Here is a 19,991-nt window from a genome sequence, read left to right on the forward strand (position 1 = left end):
CTCCTAAATTTCTCCATCCATATAGACTATGCTTTTTACAGAGTGCTTTGAATCTTGTGTGTAGGTGCTATTTAAGTGTTTAGATACAATGTTTTGTATTTGGGTAGCCTTATGGTGAAATCTTAGTTTCACTTTCATAAAATCTTTGAAAGGTAATACTCTGTACACAATAATTTGAAAAGTCAGAATTTAAATGAAATGGACCAGACCTAAAATGTATGGGGAGAATTTGGAGACCCATGCAAGGAAATGGGACTTTTTAAAAAATGAAGCAGGGTTTTTTAAAAAAATATTTATTTATTTATTTGGTTGTGCTGGGTCTTAGTTGCGGCACATGGGCTCCTTAGTTGTGGCCCGTGGGCTCCTTAGTTGTGTCTCACGGGCTTCTCAGTTGCGGCTCGCCAGCCCCTTAGTTGTGGCATGTGAACTCTTAGTTGTGGCATGCACGTGGGCTCTAGCTCCCTGACCAGGGAATAAACCTGTGCCCCCTGCATTGGGAGCGTGGAGTCTTAACCACTGCGCCACCAGGGAAGTGAAATGGGACCTTTTAGGACTACACATACACACACGTACGTGCATGCATACATACAAACGTATGTGAGGTTGTCCGAGAGATAGAGAAGGACACACACTTCACTTATCTGGAGGTCATGTATTTGGCAGTTACAACTGACCCAATCACAGTTGAAAAGGGGGATTTAGAACTGACTTCTGAGATGTTCAAATGGATGTAACATAACTTACTATAGTACTTACAGATATACTTTGGTCCTTTCAGATAGTACCCACTTAATTTTATTATAGTTATTAAAACAAACTTGGCTATCTGTTTTCTAGGCTACAACATATTAGAAGAAAATTTAAGAGATCTAAAAGTGAATACTGCCAGAGACAGGCACACTGTTACAATAGTGAAATTGACAGCTGAGCCTGCTAGTAAAGGATAACAGTGATCTGAGAGTCAGACACTGCAGTATGGAGGCCTCTGGCATGGGGCCAAATCCCCACACACCTATGTAACCCCTAGGGCTTCATTGTGTCACAGGTGGATTCAGTATTAGTTGTTTATAGTGGTTACCTTGAGGCTTCAAGAAAAGGTTGAATTGCTGGCTGAGTACTCGTAATTCAGCGTTTCTTCTTTTTTTTAGCGTGGCACTAGTTTTTTGATTAAAAAAAATTTTTTTAATTCAGTGTTTCTTAAAGTGTGGTCAGTTGGCTTCTCAATTTGCTGGGATTGTTTGTTCAAAATACTGAATCCTAGAGTTCATTCCAGACATATTGATTCCCACGAGCCTAAAACTTAAGAACCATTGCTGTAAGATGACAGATAAGAATATTTTTAGGGAAGATAATTTTAGAAGATTATCAAAATTGGTAAAAAAAAGAAAAAAAGAAAAAAGAAGTTAGAACCTAAAGCAGTATCTTATCTGAATATCATTAACATTAAATGTTTACTATGTGCTTAAGCACTGTACTCTAATACACGGTCATGTTTTTTTGCTGACAGTTGCCTCAGTACCTTTGAGGTTAGTTTAGTATTATTCCAGTTTTTTAGATGAGGAACTAGAGAAAGTGACTTAATAGTGGTATAATGTTGATTGTTCTCAATTATTGTTTCAATTTGATGGCTATCAACTTGAACTGGTCTACCTGACAGTGGAGCACTGTCCAGCAAGAAATCTCCAGCACGAAATTTCGCAAACCACTTTTGACACGTTCGATTAGTCACAGCACCTTCTCCATACACTGCACAAATCTTTCTGTGCGTTTCAGTTGCGTTTTTACCTTTCTTGAAATAATAAAGCATAATATGCCGAAAATGCTTTTTTTCTTCCATCTTCAATATTAAAATTGCTACACAAAAATTCACCGATTTTGTTAAGTCTTTTTTTAAACGCACGCTGATATGACAGCCGTCACATACAATCTAACAAAATTGTTTCGAATGAAGTTAAAGACAGCTGAGTGCTACTAGAGCCATCTTACGGAAAAAACCGAACGAAACTTTTGGCCCACCCAATACTTTATTTTTTATTTATTTATTTATTTTAAAAAATCATATGGTATTTGTTTTCAGTTCACTCTTTTTTTTTAAATTAATTAATTAATTTTATTTTTGGCTGCGTTGGGTCTTTGTTGCTGTGCGCAGGCTTTCTCTAATTGCGGCGAGCAGGGGCTACTCTTTGTTGCAGTGTGAGGGCTTCTCATTGTGGTGGCTTTTCTTTGTTGCACAGCACGGGCTCTAGGCATGCAGGTTTCAGTAGTTGTGGCTCGTGGGCTCAGTAGTTGTGGCTCGCGGGCTCAGTAGTTGTGGCTCGTGGGCTCTAGAGCACAGGCTCAGTAGTCGTGGCGCACAGGCTTAGTTGTTCTGTGGCATGTGGGATCTTCCCAGACCAGGGCTTGAACCCATGTCTCCTGCATTGGCAGGCGGATTCTTAACCACTGTGCCACCAGGGAAGTCCCCCACCCAATACTTTAGTTTAAAGTAATATCACTTTAACTCAGTTCTCTCAGTAAGTTACTTACATGAAAGTAAGTGTCATCCATATGCCCAAACCTTAAATGAATTTAGTCTGACTCAGAAGAATCCAGAACCCTGTCTGTTGCTTGGAGCAGGGACTGCCAGAGAGAAGATCTGGGCCTTTAGGATCTCTGCTAATCCTGCAGATTCCAAATGCTGGGTGCCTACAGACTGTCAGGTACTCTTCTAGGTGCTGTGGATACAACAGCAAATAAGCTGGAAACATTCATTATCTCCATGTTCTTATGGAGCTTGTATTGTAGTAGTTGGAGACTTTAAGTTAACATTTATTTAAGATACTTTGGAAGTTATAGGTGATATAAAGTAAAACAATCATTACTGTGAGAGAGTATGACAGCAGGAATTTTTTTCTAGGGGTTTTTTTGAGATAGGTGACAATAAAATTTATTGTTCAAATGGGGACACTTTTGAGAATAAAAAGGGGGTCTGCTAATAATTAGATTAGGGACAACAGGTGTAAGCCAGAACTGTCCTGGGCAAACTGCATCACATGGTTGAAGAGAGAACATTTGAGCTGAGACCTGAATAGTGAGAAACCTGCAGTGGAGTCAACCTAGCAGGTAAAGGGAGAATGTTAGAGAGAGGGCAAGCTGGTAATGGTTTACTAGGCAAGGTTTGGGGGAAGATAAGAACCTGAAAATGAAATAAAGGAAAGGCAAGGTCTAGGACAAGGAAAGTAAAGTATGTAATAGTCATTGGAAAGGGAAGGAGAGGTGGGGATTAAAGAACATGGGAAAGGAAGTTAAGTTGGGGCTGTAGAATAGTCGGAGTTATTTTTTTCATTCAGCCAATACTTACCGCATGTTTTTCTTGTGCCAGGCATTGGGAGGCATTGGGGATACAGGCATGAACAAAGAAGATTAAAGTATTGCCATGGCAGCCATTGTGCAACTCTAGGAGCCCCATTCACATTGTGCTTTTCTTGTGGCTCTTATATTCTAGTGGACAGCTAGGAAACAAGAAAACAACTCGGGATTTCAGATAGTGCTGTATTAAAGGAGATAAAGTAGGGTGGTATGAAACAATTATGTAAGGGCTTCTTTAGATATTTAGTGGGGAACCTGATAAGATGGATGAATGGTAGCCTGTCAGATTTGGAACAGCCTAGGTAGGTGTTTAGAGATCTAGCTTTGGCGAGAAGTTTCTGATTTGATGACGTTTTAGGCAATTTCTCTTATTATGGAATCTTGTGAAATGATGAGCAGATTGAGTGGGGTGTTGTGATGGACTAACCTGACAGAGTGCTTGGTAAGCAAAGGTTAGAATGGTGATGGTTTACATTTTATATGCCTTCTATAGTGGTAAAATGGTAATATTAAAAGTAAAAAATAAATTTGGTAGTATTAAATTCAGAAAAAGATACACATGAAAATTTTCTTTTTTACTGATGGTTTTTATGTAATTTCATCCTTATTTAAAGAATCTCATTTGCATGTGACTATAAAGTCATTAACACGTTGATGTTTAGTGATTTGAATTCACTTAAAGAACATAAGGGAGTAATATTATATGCCTTAAATTCATAGTTGCTTTAATTGTAAGGACTTTCACATGCATTAGCTCCTTTGCCCTTGAGATGTAAGAAAGGTCAAGAATTGATAAAATACCCATTTTAGAAATAAGAGAATCCCCTGAATTCAATGACAAATTAAGCTTTAGATATTCTTGATAGCTCTTTGAATTGCTTTTGGTCTGAAGGCTTAGGAGGCTGGGTTTATGGAGTGGTGTACTTGTTGCATTTGTTTTTATTTCTTTAGCCATGTAATCTGGGGAGCCCTAGTAGTTTTGCTTTTGTTTGTTTATTATTTTGGGAGTATTTGTAATTAGAGCTTATAAATTGGAATAATATAAAATATTCAAGCTGATTGGGGTTTTCAAAACCAAACCACATTATGAAATTGATTACTGATTGAGCTACCTTTTATGAACCGTATCATTTTTGTGCCTTGGTCAGAAAAAAAAAATTCTATATATATATACACATACACACACACACACACACACATTTACTTATTTATTTTTAATTTTTTAATTTTAATGAGAACATATGATAAGAGGACAGGATTTGGCTATATTAAGTATAAATTTATACAATGAAATTATTATTTCATGTTGATCCTTCTGTCTCTCCTTTGAAATAAGTTAGGGTAGAAATAAGTAAAGGTAGTTAAATAGTTGTGTTGCAATATCTAGAAATAAGTAAAGGTAGTTAAAAAGTTGTAACATTTCCTGCCAGCTAGAAAGGAATTAATTTGATGTCATCTAGCTTGGTTTTTTTTTTGGCCGCACCTCAAGGCATGTGGGATCTTAGTTCCCTGACCAGGGATCAAACCTGTACCACCAGGGAAGTCCTCATCTAGCTAGTTTTAATTTAGTACAGGTATTTCCATATTTCTTTATTTTCTAAAATACTGATTATGAAAATGAGAAAAACCAATGTACATTTGGTTTACATTCCACCTGAGAACGACCCTCAGTAATGCACAGGCTTCAAAGCAGTAGTTTTATTTAGTTTATATATACAGATCATTGTTTTTCTAGATTTAGAGGAAAAGTAAACTACTTTTTTCACACGACCTGTTCTGTTATAATAATGCAGAGCTATATGCTTGCTAGTGTGTTGGTGTTTACAGTTGTTTTACTTTGGTATTACTGAATACCATGTGTTCAGTTTAATTTATAAATATTTTTGTAGTGTTTTAAAAAGTAACTACTAAGCTGTTTTTTGGGGTATGTTTAATGTGTTTGACACAAATGATACGAAGAAAACTGTACTTGAGCATCTTAATTCTAAAGGGAAAATAAAACTGTTTGGATTTATACCCTGAAATGTAATTATATTAAGTGAATAAATTATTTTTTCCAGGCAGACTCCAGGTTAAAAGCGCTTAATGCAACATTCAGAGTGAAAAACCCAGACAAGTAAGGTTTTGTTTTAATAACAGTTACAATGTTGTTTTGAATGGTGCCTATCAATCTATTTAATTTTTCATTTCTGAATGTATGCACTTTATTTGCTAAGTATTTTAAATAGTAATTCACGTTAGTGAAATCCTTTTACAGTCTAAAACTGATTTTGAAATTTGGTAATTTAATTGGGATTAAGGTTGGAAGTAACTGAAGTTTTAGAAAATTAAACCACTGCTTTTTCCTAGAAGGATTTATTAATTGTTGTTTAAGGTATCAGAAAAATGAGAAAAGTAATTTTAATTTCATATAAAATAGTTTTTATTAGACTTTGCTTGTCAGATATGTACAAAACTCAAGATAATATATTATTTATTTTAATAATAAACTACTTTGAATAGCAAAAAAACTTGATAGACAGTTGCATACTAGTATAATAATTTCGTGGAGCTGTATTTATATGACAATTACCTGACTTCATTAGTGTCGCTTTGGTGTTTGTGAGAGCATTTCTATATTAAAGAAAGCTGGTGTGTTCAGAAATAACTTTCCTTAGGGTGGGATCTAGGTATTTAAGATTTGGTTTTGTTCATTCTCTGAATTTGGTGGATAATTCAGGCTCTTCATTATATGGACCTTTACCTGAAGCTTGCTTCAGCTGTACTTTCCAGGTAGAAATGTGCTTAGGTAGATGAGGCTTTTCCATATTTGGTGACCAAGTTTATGAGGTCTGTTAGAATTTCTCTAGTCAGGCCTTCAGCATTAACTTCTACATAGTGTAAATTCTTAGCAGGCAAAGACCAAGTTTGCATAGTCTGATAGCCTATGGTGCTGGACTTTACAAACCGTAACACATTAACATTATGCCTCTGGTTTTTAGTATACATTTTGAATATAAAATATAAATAAATATTTTAAAGTTTCGTAATTAAGAAATTGTGATGGTAACCAGTGAGGTTTTTATTTTATTTTTTTAATAGACTTTATTTCTTAGAGTAGTTTTAGGTTCCCAGCAAAATTAAGTGGAAAGTACAGAGCTCCCAGGTACCCTCTGCCCCTACACTTACACAGCTGCCCCTAGAGGCACAGAGCCGCCCCCATTATCCCTTACCAAAGTGGTACATTTGTTATGATTGATGAACCTACATTGCCTCATTGTTACCCTCTCAAAGTCCATAGTTTACATTAGGGTTTACTCTTGGTGTTATATGTTATATGGGTTTTGACTAATGTATAATGAACATGTATGTGTCATTATAGTATCATAAAAAGTATTTTCACTGCCCTAAAAATCCTCTTTGCTCTGCCTGTTTATGCTTCCCTCCCCATAGCCCTGGCAACCACTGATCTTTTTACTGTTCCCATAGTTTTGCCTTTTCCAGAATGTTGTATCATACAATATGGAGCATTTTCAGAAAGGCTTTTGCTTTGTAATATGCATTTAAGGTTCCACTGAGGTTTTTATAAGGGTTATAATGACATCCATGGTATATGAGATGTTCTCTAGGTTAAGAACTAAATTATGTCACCCTCCAAAAAAGCTTTGGAAAACCTAAGCAGCAAAGTTTATGACATTGGTGAATGTACATTCATTAGAGGAGCATGTAGATGAGACAGTTTTTAAATTAATATTTAATATTATTGTTTTGTCAGTTGAATGTTTTTTAATTTAATGAAAAATATTTTGTCAACTGAATGTTTGTCTTCCCTTTTCTGACCTACCAGCTTTTCTAGATTGCTAAATTTTATTTAATATCCATATTATATATAGAATTTTAAATGTGATATGACCAATAACATAAACAAGGCAGTTTTTTGCTCCTAAGTTCTTGTTCAAGTATATAGTTAATGTATAATTAGTAATAGAATTTGTTTGCCTTAAGTTTTAGATAAGAGAATTATATCAGTCATTGTTGTAACAGATTTTTAATATACAGAATCTCTGTTCTAGGTCTATCTGGCCCAATAGATTAATTATTATTCATACCATTACTGAAATAGTTTGTATCACTAAAATACTTTCATTCTGTTCTTTCTTAAAATCTAGAAAACCAGAAAGATTGTTTCAGAGGTTTCAAATGATACCTCTTCATGCATGTTTATTTTTATTCAAACTAGACTGTTAAAAGTAGTGAGGAGGTGGACCTTGAGTCTCTACTTTTTTGTGGCCATATTTGGCTAATATTTAGGAGGCAGACTGAGTGATTGGTAGAATGTATGGGATGAAAGAGAGGAGAAGGAAATACAGGTGGCACCTAGGTTTCATTGTTTAAACTGCTAGGGAATAGAGGAGAGAGATTTGATGGGATAGGGGAAGATAAGTTGAGCTTTGGATATGTAAACAAGTACAAACGTCTGCTAGTTAGTTGGCTTCATAGATAATGGCTTTTAGGAGAGATTTGGGCTGGAGTTATATATTTGGAGTTCAGCAGCATGTAGATCATAATTGTGAAGCTTTGTGAATAAGTCACATAGAGTGTGTAGATTGAAAGATTGGTTGTAAGATGGGTGAGGACCTAGGGCTGAATCCTAAAGAAGCCAGTGCTTGAAGGGCATTTTCCAAAGTGTAATCTGAGGATTGTCAGCATCTGAATCCTGTGAGTGAGTTTGTTATAAATTCAGATTCCTGAGTCCCAGTAGGGCCTCTGTGTACAGTTGTGGTGGTTACTCATGCCCTCTTTTACTTAGAGGCCCTCAGTAGTGTTCTTAGCAAACACTTCAGAAGTCCTTTGCATGCTAAAGTTGGCAGTATAAGAGATGAGTGAAGGGAGTGAGTCCTGCAAAGGAGACTTTAGGAATGACCAGAGAGTAAAAGGAAAATCATGAGAAATTAACACTGATGTCAGGGAAACAAATTTTTGAGGAGGGTGAGGTCAGGTGTTACATTGCTGGAAGAACAGTGGTAATAGAAGTTTCAGGTCTTACGGAGAATGGCAGATATCAGATTATAGAAACAAAGATTACTGAGCAGCATGAAGATTAAGGTTAGAGACAATGAGTTTATGGTTGCACCATAAAATTTTTGCACCATGAACTTTTTCCTGTTTTTCTGTTTTCAAACCAACAAATATTATCTCTATCTCAGTTCCACAGTGTAAATTATGAAGTATGACATCTTTCTTGGCTTTAAAAATACCTGGAGAAAATATGGTTATTTTGTTTTAGAACTTTCTGAGTTTGCATCGGTGTGTAAATGTTTAAGGCTAGCAAATAGTTAAATAGAATCAGTTTTATTATTCTCAGGAACTGCTGTTTTGTCTTTCAGTTTTTGACTTTTCATGAGAAAAATGATGTTTTGTTTCCTGTTTCAGGAGATTTACAGAACTAAAACACTACAGTGATGAACTACAGTCTGTCATCTCACATCTTCTTCGAGTCAGAGCTGTAAGTGGTCCCCAAGAACTTTTTGACAGACATTAAAAAGGAAGTGCTTCTCATTTAATCGTTATGTTTTTAAGTAATGGAAGATATTTATGATGAATAACTGATTTTTATATTCAAATTTGGTGTGTTCATCACGTAAATTGCATTTTTTAAAAAATGTGAAATGTTTTCTGGCATAAATAACTTGAAGAATTTTAGCCTATAGTTTTCTCTGTAGTCTGTATATGGTTGTTTTGACATCTTATCAAAGGGCCTACCTACCATTTCAGTGTTGGAATATAATTAAGTGTAGGATTTTAGATCTACATATGATATCCTATTCTTTCAATTTTTTTTTTTTTAAGGTTGCTGAATAGTTAACACTGTGTTAGGCCATTCTGTGTGCTCTTAAATTATACTAAATAAATTTATGTAGGGTAATGGTCTGCTCTGACAAAAGGGACTAGAAATCTACGAATAATGATTGTACTTAGCTTATACAGTTTGGCTGTAACAGACATGGGAGAAAAATATTTTTGGGTAAATTAATGTAGTACCTGAAAAATGTTGTGTCATCTACTCTGGTCCTTTGGGGTAACCTAGAGGAACCTTAGAACTCTCCTTAAAGGCTTTGAAAGACGCTGGGTTACCAGGTGTAGGATTATATCTTATGCTGATTAGCATCATCTTGAAATGAAATATATTATCTGGGATTTGTTTTAATGAAAGGGTCTACTGGTAAGGAGTGGAGAGTGGGGGCAGTTTTAGATGCAACTAGATTGGCTGTATAATAATTGTTGAAGGTGAGTGTTGGGAAATGGGAGTATATCTTACTATTCTCTGCTTTTTGTATGTTTGAAGATTTTCATAAGTATAAAAAAAATAGAGCAAGGGAAATAAATTCTTCTGAAGTATCCTCGTATTGGCCCAATCTGTGTAACCGTTCAGAATACTATAGGACTTCTTAAAAAAATTGTAAGATACTTTCCAGGAAAAAAGTTACCTGTGAGAATTATTAGGGTAGAGTCAAGAACTGGGTATTGGAAAGGACTTGTGAATTAATGAGATAAAATTTCTAGGCCCTGAGCTGCTTTGAAGTTACCTAAACAAATTAGGCAGCAGTTCTTGTGGAAATTGGAGGTGGGGACAGAGACATCCCAGAAGACTGGAAGAACACTTCATACTGCTTTGTCTTCTGTGCCAGAAAACTTGGAGAATCTACTCAAATTAGAAGTCTATCTGATTATGAAAGCCGTATCCTCCTTAAAGGCCTTCAACCAAAGGGAAGGGGGGCACCCTGTAGAAAGCATCATGTAGCAGGGAGCTTAACAGTTCTGAGAGTCTAGGGCAGGCAGAGGTACACCATTAAGCAGTCACAGGACTAACCCCAGATATTGAGATGTTCTCAAGCAGTCCTTCACGCCCAGAAGAAGCTAAGGGACAAGGCAGAAAAACCATCCAGAATCAGATTTATCAGAAATAGCAGAGATGAGGAGTGAATTGAACAAAGTTTAACAGTTAAACACTCAGAAAATCCATGAAGCATAGGTAGTAAATTTGAGTGAGATCTAAAGGAGGGAGGAAATAATTGTCATTGTTGTGAAACTGTGCTGCAGATCATCTAGCCTGCAAGAAGGTATGGGTGACTGCTCTCATAAAGCAAGTAAGAAAATTGTCAAAACTCAAGATAGGATAGTGATTATATCTGATTTTCTGCTGAAAGTATATTTTTGAGTATGATTAATACTTAATAATCTTTAAAGATCATGACAAAATTTAACTGTGATGTTAAATAAAAATTTTGAGTCTCTCACACAGTTGTTTTTATGTTCCTTTTTTTTTAATTAACTTATTTTATTTTATTTATTTTATTTTTGGCTGTGTTGGGTCTTCGTTGCTGCATGTGAGCTTTTCTCTGGTTGTGGCGAGTGGGGTCTACTCTTCGTTGTGGTGTGCAGGCTTCTCATTGTGGTGGCTTCTCTTGTTGGGAGCATGGGCTCTAGGCACATGGGCTTCAGTAGTTGTGGCGTGTGGGCTCAGTAGTTGTGGCGCATGGGCCCTAGAACACAGGCTCAGTAGCTGTGGCGCACGGGCTTAGTTGCTCCGCAGCATGTGGGATCTTCCTGGACCAGGGCTCGAACCCGTGTCTCCTGCATTGGCAGGTGGATTCTTAACCACTGCACCACCAGGGAAGCCCCCTATGTTCCTTTTTATTTTTTGTACATTCCACTTCAGCCCTGTTGTCCTTCTAACTACTTTCAACCATGCCAAGCTTGTTTCTGCCCTAGGGCTTTTATTTGCTCTTTCCTGTGCCTGTACCATTCTTCCCCCATGCCCCACTCTCAAGAACCTCTCTTGGCCTGTTTTCTTTTTGTCATTCAGTTATTGGCCCAAATGCCCCCTGAGAGAAATCATCTTTCCTGAGCATCCTATATAAAATACGATGCAGTTTTCTATCATTTCCTGTCATTTTCTGTCATCACTGTTGTCTTTATAGCAACACTGACATTGTATTCTGTACTCATTTGTTAATTATCTCCTCTACTAGTGTATGTGAGCTCCCAAGTGCAGGAGCTTTGTTTTCTCACTGTCAGATCCCTAGAATAATGCCTGACTCAGAGTAGGCACCCACTACATATTCACTGAATGGATGAATAAATGGATGTATGTGCTGACAGTTTTATGTTTAAAAAATCTTGAAGAGCAGTAACATAAATTACTTCTTGAATTTAATTATAACCAGCCAGGGAGAAATGGTTAGTAATGTATATTTGACAAGAAATATGACCTTTAAAGAAAAATGACCTTGTCATCAGAGAGCTTACAATACACAAGTAAGAGAATTCTGGGTATCGATATATTTACCCTAAACTTTATGAAAACAGGCTTCAGATACTTAATTGACATAAAAGACAGCTTGAGCTCCTCAAAGGAAAGGCAGCACTTGTTCTGTGAGTGAAATTGAAATTCTGACTCTATAAATGAGATAAATGCCAATGGAAAATACAGAATAGCTAAAATCTTGATTGTTCTAAAATTAGGAGAAAGGCTGTTTAGTCATAGACAGTGACATACCAGTTAAAAATGGAAGTTTAGAGCCCAACACTGACAGAAGCCTGCAAACAACACAGAAATCACCACAGTGAGGGCTTTTTTGTAACATTCAGAGTGTCAGGAGAAGGCTTAGACACTGTTTGAGACAGATGATGAATTGTTAACAGATGAAGAGAAAGTAGAATTATTTGGCTATCTTTTCTGACAAGGAGAATTCTTTTGAAAGTAGAAAAGGCAAAAAATAAGTGACTAACAGGTTAAAGAGTTAATATTTAAGACGTCAAAACAGAACAACCAGAAAGGGCAGGTGGCCTTAGACTGAGAGGAGCTGGATTTAAACTTGTCTCTGGCATTTACCAGGTCCTTCAGGCAAATCCACTAACCTTTCAGAGTTTGTTTTCTTTGCCAGAAAATGGGAATATCTGCCTGGCACATAGTAGGTATTACATAAATATTTGTTATATGAATGAGTGTGTTAAGACAAAAGGAAAATAATGCTAATCTAATAATTATTTACTGTTGTATATCAGCCAAGCATATTGTGTTATTCTTACCTAATTCCGACAGTAGCCCTTTGAAGGTAGGTGCTGTAACTGTCCCCATTTTATAGATTAGGAAGCAGAGGCAAATGAAGTTAAGTAACTTGCCTAATATTATACTATAAATAGATATGATGAAGCCAGAATTTAAACCTTTGTCTGACTCCAGAACCCATGCTCTTGACCACCTACAAATGATATATTGACAGAGGACATGAATTCAGGTAGATTGAGGGAGAAGAGAATTGATTTTCATTGAGTCACCTTGCTTATTGCCAGAAACCTTACAAATGCCATCTTCTTTAATCCTCAGAGTCATATGATGAGGTTCATTTCCACATTTCCAAGAGAATGATATAATACTAAGGCTAAGAGTAGTTTAATAAATTCTCAAAAGTCAAACCCTAAAGTAAGAAGGAGCGGGAATTTTTTTTTTTTAATATTTATTTATTTTGGCTGCGACGGGTCTTAGTTGCAGCACCGGATCTTCATTGCGGCATGCGGAATCTTTTGTTGTGGCATGCCGGCTCTTTGTTGTGGTTCATGGGCTCCTTTCTGTGTGTGGTCCCTTGGCATGTGGGATCTTAGTTCCCCGACCTGGGATTGAACCACGCCCCCTGCATTGGAAGGCATATTCTTAACCACTGGACCACCAGGGAAGTCCCAGGAGCTGGAATTTGAATTCACATTTGTCTTACTCCAAATCCCTTACTTCCTACAATCATATTTGCTGCCTCTCTAGGGGAAATCAAATTTAAAAGGAAAGGAGGAATGTTTAACTTTGCTAATACTCTAAAAATGTAAATTGAAATTATTGAGGCACTATTTAACATTTAATTTGTAGTCATATATAAAGATGGTAATATCTAGTGTTTGTGAAATATTTGGTGACAGCGGCATTGTGTAAAGTATTACATACAGTTCCTTTGGGAAAGATTTTGGCAGTAGTATCAGGAGTCCTAAATCTCATAATCATTGCCTCCTTAGGAGATAATTCAAAAGAAAAGCTATGTGTCCAGATTTTTAAAATAAGATCATCTAATAGACTGTCCTAAGACTTTGTGTCCTTTTTAACATTTAATCCCCTACTACTTCAGTGAGGATAGAGAAGGCATTCTTACCATAGTTGCAGATGATTCAGAACTGGGGAGGATGATAAGATGAGTCTGTCAGATTTCTTCTGTTGTCATATTATTTGCTAGGTGTCAGTCCTCCCCTGTCAGTTGTCAGATGATCACTTTTCAAAAAGAAAGGCTTGTCAGCAGAATTGAAATTGAGTGGCAGTGTAGACTAAATCATTGTGTATCGCCCCCCTTTACCTGGCACCATGATTCTTGCTTACCAGCGACCACTGAATTAATCTGGTTTCAGGTTTTAATAATTCATGATTTACTTACCTGCCATTTTTGTCTTTACTTTTCTCTAGAAATGATAATTTTTGTCTATAGTTTCTGGTTTTTCCTCGCTTCATCTTTTTTCTCACTGCCTGATGATCTAGATACCAATCATCTCATGTTTTGGTTGGCTAGAACAATTTGTTTTCATGAGTAGTTCATGCCAGAAACATTGCTGGTCCAGTAACAACTGCTGAGTGGCTCTTTGTTGCCTCATTCACCAATAGAGTAGTTCCTTGTGTGGTTGCTCACCTTTCTGGAGTATGAGAATTCTTGCCTCTTTATGTCATGTTCTATGGACCAGAGTATTTTCCAGAGCTCTAATTATCATGGTAAAAGTTCCTTTTGTATCAGCTGCCAGGAGTGATAAAATTTAAAGAAAAAAAAAAACAACTTTTAAATACCAGGGATTCAGAAACTTTCTTTGAACATTTATTTTGTGTATGCATTTTGTATTTAAGTTGTTCTAGTTTTTATTCTTATGTGGTTATTTAACAAGCTCTTTCCCTCTCTTCTATACTTAATATAATAGGTAGATGATAAAATGCTCAGCTGTCAGGAGGACGTTTGATCTTTAAAAGTACGAGGATGTAGGGATTTCCCTGGCGGTCCAGTGGTTAAGACTCCGCATTTCCACTGCAGGGGGCGGGGTTCGCTCCCTGGTTGGGGAACTAAGATCCTGCATGCCATGCAGCGTGGCCAAAAAAAAAAAGTATGAGGATCTGCAAAAGTTAGTAGTCTAGAGTGACATTTTCCGTTTTATATTCTTTGGAATGCCAGTCCTGTAACATGTTCCCTACTGCAAACCAACTCTCTCTCAATAGTCCTGATTCATATATAGTGTTAAAGATCAAAAAAGTCCTGCAGAAAAAAAACCTGTTAAACGTTTTAATCTCAGTATTTCCCAAACTTACTTGACAATGGAACCACTTTAAACAACCAACCAACCGTTGACACTCTATAGGACTCTCAAAAAATAATTGGGAAATAACATCCCAGAGATATTAGTTTAGAGGTCTGTGGACAGCCCTGGAAAGTTTCAAGCATAATAAAGACTATGAACTTTGTCCTGAAAGTGGAGTCTAGTACAGGGGTCGGCAAACTTTTTCTGAAGGCCAGATAGTAAATATTTTCAGCTGTTTGGGTCATATGGTCCCTGTTGAAGCTATTCAACCCTGCTATGAAAGCAGCCATAGACAGTGCTAATATGAGTGAGTATGACTGTGTTCCAGTAAGACTACAAAAACAAGCTGCAGACCTGTAGTGTGCTGCCCTCTAGTCTAGCAGGTCAAGGAGAGATGGAAAACATTTTATGATCCTCCTACGCCTGCTCCAGGTTTTTACAATGTGGTTCATTCAGTTTAAGCTGAAGTGTTGAAAGGTTTAAGAATTATTGTATGGTTAATGCCTGATTCCTCAAATTACTCATGTTTGAGTAAGGAACTAGAGGGGTTGAATGTAAATTCAGGGTTTACATTTGGAAATTATATACTAGGAATTCTTTTTTAGGGTTTTATGTGGGATTGACTTTTGATCTAGTTCATGTCCATAGCACTTTGGGGGAAAGTATAGGAGATTACTGCATATGGTGTTTTGTTTTGTCTTTTGTAAAATTTGTGTGAATGGCTAGGCAGTAATTTCTTTTTTTTGTAGTTTTTAAAAATATTTATTTTATTTATTTATTTTTAATTTTTGGCTGCGTCAGGTCTTAGTTGCAGCACTTGGGCTCTTTGCTGTGGCGCGTGGGCTTCTCTCTAGTTGTGGTGTGCGGGTTTTTTTTCCTTTCTCTAGTTGTGGTGCATGGGCTCTGTAGTTTGCGGCATGCGGGCTCTCTAGTTGAGGCACTTGGGCTCAGTAGTTGTGGCGCATGGGCTTAGTTGCCCCACGGCACATGGGATCTTAGTTCCCCGACCAGGGATAGAACCCATATCCCCTTCATTGGAAGGCAGATTCTTTACCACTGGACCACGAGGGAAGTCTCTAGGCAGTACATATTTTATCTCAGTGACCTAAACTGTAATTCTACTGTTATTAAAACATCTAATCTTAGTTGGTTAGAAGGCATTAACTTGATAAAGTAGCACAGAAGTATATTGCCTGGGAACTTCCCTGGTGGTGCAGGGGTTAAGAATCCTCCTGCCAATGCAGGTGACACAGGTTCAATCCCTGGTCTGGGAAGATCCCACATGAGCAAATAAGCCTGTGCGCCACAACTACTGAGGCTGCGCTCTAGAGCCCGTGAGCCATAACTACTGAGCCCACGTGCCCTAGAACCCACGTGCTGCAACTACTGAAACACACGTGCCTAGAGCCCGTGCTCTGCAACAAGAGAAGCCACTGCAATGAGAAGCCCGCGCACCACAGCGAAGAGTAGCCCTGGCTCGCCGCAACTAGAGAAAGCCCACGTGCAGCAGCAACAAAGACCCAACGCAGCCAAAAACAAAAAAAAAAGTATATTGCATGTGTGCAGTGTTTATATATAAAACTGTCAATACAATTGAAAATGTTTATATTCTTTTCCTTGGTAAATTCCCCTTTGGGGACTTCATCTTAAGGAAATAATGTGAAATTTGGAAAAAACTGTGCTCTCAGAGATGCTCATTTCAACGTTATTTATAATACTGAAAAAATTAGGGATAACTAACTATCTGACAAGGAATGCTTATATATTTTATACACCACTAAGTGGAATTTTATGCACCTATTTAAAGTGGTATCAGGGGACTTCCTTGGTGGTCCAGTGGTTAAGACTCTGCACTCCCACTACATGGGGCCTGGGTTTGATCCCTGCTCAGGGAACTAGATCCCACATGCCGCAACTAAAAGATCCTGCATGCTGCAACTAAGACCTGGCGCAGCCAAATAAATAAAATAAAATAAATAAAAATCTTTTTTTAAATGGGGGCACTTCCCTGGTGCTCCAGTGGGTAAGACTCTGTGCTCCCAATGCAGGGAGCCCAGGTTTGATCCGTGGTCGGGGAACTAGATATCCCACATGCATGCCGCAGCTACGAAGTCCACATGCTGCAACTAAAAAACCCACATGCTGCAACTGAGTCCTCATGCCGCAACTAAGAAGCTGCATGCCACAACTAAAAGATCCCGCATGCCTCAACTAAGACCCAGCGCAGCCAAAATAAATAAATAAATAAATAAATATTTTTTAAAAAAGTGGTATCTATTAAAAGTAACATTGGGGCTTCCCTGGCAGTGCAGTGGTTAAGAATCTGCCTGCCAATTCAATCCCTGATCTGGGAAGATCCCGCATGAGCAACTAAGTGTGTGCACCACAACTACTGAGGCTGCGCTCTAGAGCCCGCGAGCCATAAACTACTGAGCCCACGTGCCCTAGAACCCGTGTGCTGCAACTAATGAAGCACACGTGCCTAGAGCCCGTGCTCTGCAACAAGAGAAGCCACGGCAATGAGAAACCCGCGCACCACAGCAAAGAGTAGCCCCTGCTCGCCACAACTAGAGAAAGCCCACGTGCAGCAACGAGGACCCAACACAGCCGTAAATAGATAGATAGATAGATAAATAAATAAATAAATGTATGTAATAGTAACCTGCTGGTTAAAGATATTAGCACTCTTGGTATAGGAAATTTTAAAACGTTAATTAAAAATAGATATATGTATGAAGAAATATGAAAGCTATTACATAAATATGATAACACTAGGTGTTTTTTCTCCCCATGATGAAACTTTGGGAGATTTAAGCTTCTTTTCCATATTTTTCAAGGTTATTGTGCTAAGCATGTGTATATATATATATATATATATATATATATATATATATATATGTATGTATTTTAAATGAGGATAAAATCTTTTTTTTAAGTAATCTTTATGTAACTTTGACTTCATAGCAATTTCTTTCGAATATTTATTCCAGAGAGTAGCAGACCGACTGTATGGTGTATATAAAGTACATGGGAATTATGGGCGAGTTTTCAGGTAAGCATTATGCAAACTTTTATAATAAACAACAACTAGCTCTAATTAGCTTTTTGCCTAAGAACTATAATTCTTGAAAATATATGATTCTGGAAAGCAAAAGATTATTTCTTAAATGATGTCCTATAGTAGTAGTCTTCAAACTTTTCACTGTAAAGCCTTTGTTTAAATAAAGAATAATAAGGAAGCCCAATATGTTGAGCAGATAAAAGACAAACTGCTCTGAAGCAGTGAGCGGTGTCTTTTACTTTCTTGGCAGAATGCCCAAGAAGATTCCTTTGGAAATCACTGTCATATAGAGTTAGCGGTTTTCTTTTTCTTTTCTTTCTTTGTGTCACTTTATAATTTCTGAAGGCTTTTGCAAGATGGGTTTTTCAGTCTTGAGGTGATATTAGTGTAAATTAGAATATTTATTTGTATAGATAACTTGCATATCTTGGTTATTTTTGAGCTTTTTCTTTTGTGAATTTTTGTGTGTGTTAATTGTTTTAGTTGTGACATTTTAGAAGTTAATTATCCAAATCTTCTTGTAAGAAAAATGTCCTTGCTAATGTTCTAAGTCCTTTTGATTGAATTAATCAAAATAATTCATTTAACATATTTGAATAGGTAAGACATTCATATAGCACAAAATTCAACAGGACCAAAAGCTTATATAGTGAAAAGTCTCTTCCCTCCTGCCTGCTAACCACCCTGGTCTCCTCCTCTGAGGCAACTAATAGCAGTTTCTGAGTTACTTGTGTATCCTTCTAGTAACATGTAGCACCATAAATGTATATATTAACACACAAACAAGTGCATTTCTCCCTCCCCCCTTTTAAAAAAAAAATTTATTTTTCGGCTGCGTCGGGTCTTAGTTGTGGCACACAGGATCTTTCATTGCGGCGCGTGGGCTTCTCTCTCTAGTTGTGGCACGTGGGCTTCTCTTTATTCGTGGTGCACAGGCTTCAGAGCGTGTGGGCTCTGTAGTTGTGGCACGGGGGCTCAGTAATTGCAGCGGACGGGCTCAGTTGCCCCTCGGCATGTGGGATCTTAGTTCCCTGACCAGGGATCGAGCAGGCATCCCCTGCATTGCAAGACGGATTCTTAACCACTGGACCACCAGGGAAGACCCCCCACTCCTGCCCCCCGTTTTTTTAAACATGGAAAGGGAGCATATTTTATACATTGCTATGTTCACTTGTTTTACTTTGCTTTTTTTCTACTTAAAAACAGCTCCCCAATATATATTGCTATCAGTAAATAACTGTATGGGGCTTTTTTTTTTTATTTAATTTTTTGGCTGCATTGGATCTTCATTGCTATGTGTGGCCTTCCTCTAGTTGCGGTGAGCTGGGGCTACTCTTCATTGCGGTGCGCGGGCTTCTCATTGCGCTGGCTTCTCTTGTTGAGGAGCATGGGCTCTAGGCGTGTGGGCTTCCGTAGTTGCAGCACGTGGGCTCAGTAGTTGTGGCTCATGGGCTCTAGAGTGCAGGCTCAGTAGTTGTGGCGCACGGGCTTAGTTGTTCCGTGGCATGTGGACCAGGGCTTGAACCCATGTCCCCTGCATTGGCAGGCGGATTCTTAACCACCGCACCTCCAGCGAAGCCCTTCTGGTGGTTTTTGATATACAGAAATACTCAATTTGTTAAATTCAGTTAACATGTAAGTGGTTAGATTTTCTCCTTTATAAAGTAATAGCCTCTGACTTTTGTGTATATCTTAATAAGGTCTTCCCCACTATGGATTATAAAAAAATAGATTTTTCATTTCTTCTACATTTTTGTGGTTTCATAAATTTTTGATTCATATTAAATTTATTTGAATGTCAAGTGTGAGATATGGCTACATATTTACTTAATTTGAGTAACAGGTTATCCATATGTCTTGGTTGATCAAATGCAAGATGGGACAGTATCAGCATTATATGATTTTTTTAATTAAGAGAAGCATATTAATATTGTAAACATGTAGACTCTTCATAACTAGGATAGGAGTATATGTCTAAACAGGAATAATGGGAAGAAAGGCAAATCATATTCAAGTCAGCTGCATGATGTGCGACTTACCTGCTTTTAGATCTATGCGTGAGTCAGCCCTGATTTTAAGAATACTAAAACTGGAACTCTAGTTAAGCTTGGGAATATGCTCATATGATAATTAACATAAATCAGACACTCTCAAAAGTAGTACATTTATTGTAAATAATAAATGGACTTGTGTTAATTTGAGAGGCAAGTGGATAAAAGGTCACTTG

The 19,991-nt window shown here is 37.4% G+C and overlaps 1 protein-coding gene across 2 annotated transcripts in view; it reads left to right on the forward strand.

Moving 5' to 3' along the window:
- SNX4 (sorting nexin 4) overlaps positions 1–19,991 on the forward strand; it is a 65,840-nt gene that overhangs the window by 21,904 nt on the left and 23,945 nt on the right. For both annotated transcript variants that reach the window (XM_082458664.1, XM_082458665.1), the window contains exons 6-8: positions 5,409–5,464; positions 8,761–8,833; positions 17,694–17,755. In XM_082458664.1, the coding sequence (XP_082314790.1) occupies positions 5,409–5,464; positions 8,761–8,833; positions 17,694–17,755 (191 nt within the window). The remainder of the gene's footprint in view (positions 1–5,408; positions 5,465–8,760; positions 8,834–17,693; positions 17,756–19,991) is intronic.

Source organism: Balaenoptera physalus, assembly GCF_965194825.1.
Source record: "Balaenoptera physalus genome assembly, chromosome: 4".
NCBI classification, from domain to species: Eukaryota; Metazoa; Chordata; class Mammalia; order Artiodactyla; family Balaenopteridae; genus Balaenoptera; species Balaenoptera physalus.